Source organism: Lepisosteus oculatus, chromosome 6 (assembly GCF_040954835.1).
Source record: "Lepisosteus oculatus isolate fLepOcu1 chromosome 6, fLepOcu1.hap2, whole genome shotgun sequence".
Taxonomy (NCBI): Eukaryota; Metazoa; Chordata; class Actinopteri; order Semionotiformes; family Lepisosteidae; genus Lepisosteus; species Lepisosteus oculatus.
The window spans coordinates 57,293,444-57,300,321 of NC_090701.1; the positions used below are offsets into that span (position 1 = coordinate 57,293,444).

At 52.2% G+C, this 6,878-nt stretch overlaps 1 protein-coding gene across 4 annotated transcripts in view; it reads right to left on the reverse strand.

Moving 5' to 3' along the window:
- The window catches only part of rock1 (Rho-associated, coiled-coil containing protein kinase 1), a 64,550-nt gene extending 61,004 nt beyond the window's left edge, over nt 1-3,546 (reverse strand). For 3 of the 4 annotated variants that reach the window (XR_011189955.1, XM_069191631.1, XM_069191630.1), the window contains exon 1: nt 2,488-3,545. Coding sequence is in view for 3 of the 4 variants with exons in the window: in XM_069191631.1 (XP_069047732.1) it covers nt 2,488-2,580 (93 nt within the window). In the remaining variant the exon portion in view is untranslated. Of the gene's footprint in view, nt 1-2,487 lie in introns of all 4 variants that reach the window. The other variant, XM_069191632.1, reaches the window with a different exon arrangement.
- Between the last annotated feature and the right edge of the window lie 3,332 nt (nt 3,547-6,878).

Sequence of the window (6,878 nt, forward strand, 5' to 3'; positions counted from 1 at the left end):
TACAGGGAAGACATAACACACAGTAATACAAGGTAATGACTGGCCAACAGGAAGCTTCTACATACGACTGGTCAACTGAGAAGAACTGACAAGAATCCAAGATCACCCCCAAAATTAGGTCACCTTTACATCCTGCCTGCAAACATCATCACGATCTCTCTTTTAAAAGATGAAATCAAGTCATGCGAACAGTACACTGCAATCAACACATTGAGAATCCTGGAATGCTTTCAGACAACAAATACCAGATATGACTTATGGCATAACAAAACGCTGTGTGGGATTAATCGGGGTGCCAGCGGGCCCCCCAACAGGCCCTCAGCCCTGGAGAGCTGCTGATGCTGCTGGGGTGCGTGTGTCGCGATAATTACGCTGGCACGCTGACATGCAACAAGGGGGGACCTGCGTCGACTGTTCCGCTTGAACTCAAAACTGAAGAGTGGACTCGCTGCCACAGATTAAAAAAATCTGAATTTCCCCCCAGCGCCATCCTCCTCCACAGCCGAGTGTTATTTGCAGGACCTCCACCAGAGCGGATGAGAAAGATCCTGTTTCTGTTGACTTCCTAGCCATACGAGCCATTTCGACAATCTCGCACCCAGCTCTGCTTCTGCATCTCGGGGCTCGGCGGCTCACACCATCTCCGACAGCTCTTGTAGGAGCCGACGCCGAGATTTTCCTTCTGGAGCATGGCTTCTCCCATGAATGACGCCTCTCGCGCACACACGCGCACCTTCGGCAAGACGAACCCCGATTCACTCAGGAGTGAGCGCGAGGAATTCGACTAGCCGGGGCTCTCAGAACTCATGGACTGCCCTCGTGCGAATTAGGATTTTGGAATATTTTAGGCCAAACCGAGGATGGAAAAAAAAGGGGGAGATCAGACAGGCAATCCTGGAACTTTCCAGACGAATCTGTTAATGAAACCTGACACACACCCTCAACGTGCAGCTTAAATGCCATTTTCCATGAGTATATCGCTGGAAGCTTGAAGAGTCTGTCTAAGAAGTGAATCGCTATTACAGACACTGGAACTTAGGCAGGACAAAGGGGAAAGGAGGCACTGACAATCTTCCCATCAGCCCCACCTCACTGAGCGGAGGACAGAACAGGCCGGAATGTTCTCAATGAGTGGACCAGGAATCGGGCAGCCCGGTGGCCAGCACTGCGGACTCGCAGGGCTGGGGCCCTGGGTTCTGTTCCCGGGGTGCTGTCTGTGTGGAGTCTGCATGTTCTCCCCGTGTTTGTGTGGGTTTCCTCCCACAGTCCAGAAACACACTTGTGGGTTAACTGGCTTCTGGGAAAACTGGCCCTGGTGTGAGGAAAAATGGGAAAAAAACGGCCCACTGGCTCATGACAATTATCCCTACCCTAATATTGAACAGGCCCCTAAAAAAAATCACTTTCCAAGCAACAGAAGTTCCCCCTTAACTCGTGAGTCGCTGGCTCGTTTGACAGCTACCGTCAAACAAGCATTGAGCGGCAAACAAAGTTACGACCCGGCTCAACTGTAACTGCAAAAAAACCAACACCACCACGTACTTAACGGCGGTTCAGCTGTCGTACAGGAAGGAGCACCGACTCGGCCACCCTGCCCAGCCACTCCAGCCGGGGGCGGCTGTGCGCCGGGGCCTCGGGTGGTGACGGTCACCCCGCAAGGCAGCAGCACTGAACTATGCTGTAACGGGCAAAGCGGTATCCGGGCCCACTGGATCACCGCCACCCGTGTCCCCGTGGTCCGAGTGGCGCTCTCGCCGTGCAGGGCCCGGCTGGACACGTCCCTGTGAGTGTGAGCTGCCCACGGTGTCCGTGTGACAGGAGCAACAGGCTGGCAAAACACGGTCTCGCCTACCGCATGACAGTGTGCTGGGGTGTTTTTTTTTTTGGGGGGGGGGGTTCTCTTTATTTAAATAATTTCCGATTGACGATTTATCACCAGCTTAGGGAATCTCAGTCCGACAACAGGAACTGCACACAGCTTGCTTGTAGGTTAAAATGCTCTCAGAGAGAGAGGGGTTTTTTTTCCCCCTGTGTGGGAGTGTGAATGACTACGTTAGCCGACGCTTCTGAAGTGTCTAAGTCGTGCAACAACAGTAAAAAAAAAGCACATTTCCAGGCGAGCACCAGACATCGGGTCTCAGCGGCGAGCAGGACTGTGAACACCAGAAACGCATAACACAGAAGTTATGTCAGAGAAGAAAACGCCAGTGCTGTTCAGTCGCACACACCATTGCGTGACACGGAGGAGCTACGTGGTTTTAACTCCGCACAGTCGAGTTTTTAATGTCTAACCCCCACCCCCACCCCCCCCGGCAACTGGGCAGCGAGCTCATTAAAATGCGATCACTAAACAGAACCGAACACACCCGTGCAATTCATTATTATTATTACTACTTTTTTTGCAGTATCATTTGAAACGAGAGAGACAGAGAGGGGGGAAAACCCCAACACAGACAAGACACACACACACACATCCCGGACACTCACCAGCAGGCAATCGGTATTAACTTCCGATTTGGGATCCTTGAGCATGGCATCGATCTTTTCAAACCGAGCCTCCAAGCTCTCTCCAGCGGACATTTTTGCTGTCAGTTCTGGGTTTTTTTTTTTCTCTCTCTCTCTCTCCCTTGTCCTCTGGGGCACGGCGTGCAAAGCCTGCCTCCCTGGGGTCGGGCCGGGTCGGGTCGGGTCCGCAGCCGGTCAGACCCGCTTCAAGAGGCGAGCCAGCCGCTCACAGTCGGAGAAACCTTCAGCCAGTGCCCGGCGGGTCCAAAGCCACATCTTAAGAGAGAAAACTGTCTGAGCCGGTCAGCTCTCCTGCTGCTCCGAGCTCCGAGCTGGGCTGACAACTTCACTTCTTTTAAAAAATAATAATAATAATAAAATGAAATAAAATCAAAACACGCCGCAACGGATCTCTCGCCCTCTCTGGTCCCCGAGTTTCGCCCTCAGGGCTACAGCCTCCAGACGCGGAGCACGGTCATTTCGCTCCCACTCCCCCCAGAAACAGCGAGAGCCGCAGCAGGATGAGAAGAGGCAGTTAGCATGATTCACACAAGATACCGCACTCACGGCCTGGCACAGCTGGGTCGGAGGGGCCCTGGAGGCAGCGAGAACTTTTTCTTTGGCTGTTGTTTTCTGCCTTGCTTGTTTGTTTTTTTAAATCCGAGCGTGTCTGACAGCTGCAAAAGTAGAACTGACTTGGTGGGTGGGGGGTGCGGTGGGGAGGGGGGGGGGAAGGAGAGAGAGGACAAAAAAAAGTAGTAAAAAAAAAAACTTCAGCCCCTGAAAACCGTGCTCGGTTTTACAACACGGCCCCGATGAAACATGTCGCTCCGGGGGTCACCTCGCCGAACAGCGCTCAAGCTCCGCGGCCCAGGGGTGTCGCCAGGGCCGGCATGCTGGATCCCGAGGCTTCCGAGAAAGGGCGATCCGGCTCCCGAGAGTCGTTGTTATTTTTCGAACTGCAAAAAGTGCCCGACTTTCCCTGCCTCTCTGACAAACATGTCCGCCTTCCTGTTCAAACAGCCGGAGAGGCAAAAGCTCGAGCTCGCGCGCCACTGCGCAGGCGCCAATGGCGTGGGGGGGGGGGGCGCGCTCGGGACGGCCCGTGCCCGTGCCCGTGCCCGGCCGTCGGGGCCGCGCGTCGGGAGCGCGGCCCCTTGCCTGTCCGCCGGGCCGCGCTGTTACAGTCGTCTTTTACAAACCTGTTTCGGTGAAATATCAAACTACGGTGAAAATGCAACTGCAAAATGTGTGTGGCAGAAATGCGGAGGTTAGGGTCCCTGAACCTTGGGTGTGGTAGCTGGGACGCCGGCTGTCGTTGCTGTGAGTAGCTAGGGCGCTCAGGAATTGCTCCAGTAGATGCTATGCTGTACATGCTGGGTCTCCAGCTCGTCACTGTGAATGAAAAATGATTATCTGGCTTGTTGAATGTGCTAGGAAGGAATCACAGGGCTGAGGCAGAGCTGAACAGAGGAAAGGGTGAGGAAGATAACGTTATCGGCTGAAAAATATTTTTCATGGGTACTCTGGGGATCCACAAACAATTCAATGCCCTTGTGCATATGACAAACTGAACTGCCCTGAAACGGAAGATAAGAGGTTCCAAATGGGATTTTATAAAAGGCTATCCATCACCTTTCATAAAACACTCGCTTTAGCCTGGTAAGAATTCGTGTGTGTGGTAAGAGAAACTCTATTCGTAACCATTAGTTTTACAGTTATTAATGATCTCAATAGATCATTAATAATCAAACTGTCAACAAATTAAAACTTTCCGAGTGAGGTGCTTGTCCGTTGTCAATCCGTGCAAGTGGAGGATGGGGCTGGATTCGCGCAGTGAAAGAGTCCCTCCAGGCCGACCCCTTGCTGTTGTCCGTGTCGTTTCCCTGTCCCGGCTCTGGACCTGCGGAGCCGGAGCTCAGGGGCCCACAGTCCCTCCCAGCGCCCCTCGCCGCGGAGATCCCCACTCGGCGGCACCGTGCTTCATCCTGCCTCTGAGATCCGCAGGGATCCTCTCCCCCAGATGAGAGTGTCCCCCGCGTCCCGCAGTCCTTGTGTTATCAGGGACACCAGGTGCTGTGTCCCCTTGTCCAGCCCCAGCAGGATACCACCATCGCAGACAGACGTCCAAACACCAGTCACAACAACATGAATTGTTCATCCATCCTCCCATTTCCTAACTACTTCTTCCAGTCCAGGCTCACAGGGGAGCTGGAGTCTATCCCAGCAAACAACAGGCAAAAAGCAGGGTACAACAGTCCATCGCAGGACACACACACACACACCCTGGACAGGACGCCAGTCCATCACAGGACACACACAGACACACACACTCACACACCCTGGACATGACACCAGTCCATCACAGGACACACACACACACACCCTGGACAGGACGCCAGTCCATCACAGGACACACACACTCTGGACAGGACACCAGTCCATCACAGGACACACACACACACCCTGGACAGGACACCAGTCCATCACAGGACACACACACACACCCTGGACAGGACACCAGTCCATCACAGGACACACACAGTTACACACACCCTGGACATTTTTTACTTCTTTGACTATTTCCCGTTAGTGCCATTGGGTACTGTATAAGTCTTTGTGCTACTACCACAAAACACTTTATCAAACTTTTCCAGTTGTGTCCTTAAAGACATTGAAACTTGATTAACTTGGCCCATTTAAAGAAAAAGATCATCTTCTTTTTGTTCAAGCTTTTCTAGAAATTTGAACCCTAACCCTAGGAACACCCTATTTCTTCTCCTGTGCTCTCTACTGCGTTGATCATGGTTTGTACATCAGGACATTCCAGGTGTGAAATCATGAAAAGCCTCATTCAGCCTTTCCAAAATTACAACAAATTCACACTTTTGCCTTGATAGTTCTTTTCTATACCGATTTATGGCTCAAACACATTCACTGAATTAGTGTACATCTGAAGAGCAAACCATTGTTCGGCCCTTTTTTCTGCTGGGTTAGGATTCTGGTGAGAGAACCACTGATTCAGACTGTGTACTACTGCATGAAACACTTGATCACAACGCAGAAAGGACTTACAGCTGCCCCACCTCTTACGAGAGCAGTGCCTTTATGCCGCTGGTGTGTTGAGGCTGGAAGTCGGCACACTGTCACATGCTGTGTGATGTGTTCACAAACAGCCATTTCTTTTACATATATTTATGGTCACCAGGATTTTTCATTAAGATTGTTTGCCGGCAAGATAACCACACCAGAGTCCAGTGCTCACAGCAGAAAGCAGGTGGGCTCTCGGGCGGGCGAGCCGTCGTTGAGTGCAGAGTGTTACGGATAGCAGGCCAAAACAAAGGTAGAATTGGACCCTATGCGGAACTGGACAACAAGGAAGGAACAGGATTAGGGGAGGCCAGGTGTACTTAACCAAGTCTCAGGACCAGGAATCGTAGTCTTGGACGAAGCCGGAGGTTCAGAAGGTTAACAGCAGTCAGGAAGTGTCGAGGACGAGAACCAGGAGCTCCACTGGTAAACCGTGGTGATGGTCACGAGCCCAGGGGGTGTGGAGGTGACTGACAGGTGTGATTGGATGATCAGTCGATGTGACGGCGTGTGTGGGGATGGGAAGGGTCTCTGATTCTGTGTGGCCGTGACACAGCCATGCAGAGCGCAGGTGTGACGGTGTGGCAGGAGCTCTCAGCTGCTTCCCCTCTTGTAGGGACAGGTGGCGTCTTGAGAGCACGGGCTCGTCCTGGCCTGACAGCGGGCCTCCTGCTCAAGCTGCTCGGGCGGCTGCCGCTCTCGCTGGCCTGAGCTGCTCAGCACGTGAAGGAGGGGGAGAAGAGGACACAGGCAGCCTCTATGACAGGCATGGCGGAGGGTCTCGACACGACGGCGTGTCTGCACCTGGTGCAAAAGCCTTACGCAGTGGACTCCCTGCGGACCGCCCTGTGGATGAAAATCAGCGTACCTGCTACAAAGACATGCTGACTTGTTTCGGTTGTGCGCGATGCATCTTTTGATGCTCAGTATCACGAAATCAGGAATGTTAGCGTAAAGGAGGAAGCGTAAGTGTGAATCTTGTACGATTTTAATTTTCTATTGTAGATGGAGAAGAAGCACTGAGGATATCAACACTGGACACTGAAATGCGAGACGTGGCTAATGGCCACTTTCTCAGTGTGTCAGAATGCCTACAGGAGGGAACACCTGTATTGATCCTGACTTTGAAGGATCATCACAGATGGGAGAACCATCATGAAAATGTGGTCATCGTATTTTGTGCTTTAAAGTATATTTTAAAGCTGTACAAACGTGTTCAAAACAAAGGTTACCTATCGCGGAAAAGCAGAGAAGAATGAAGCAGAATGGGATTGGATAGATAT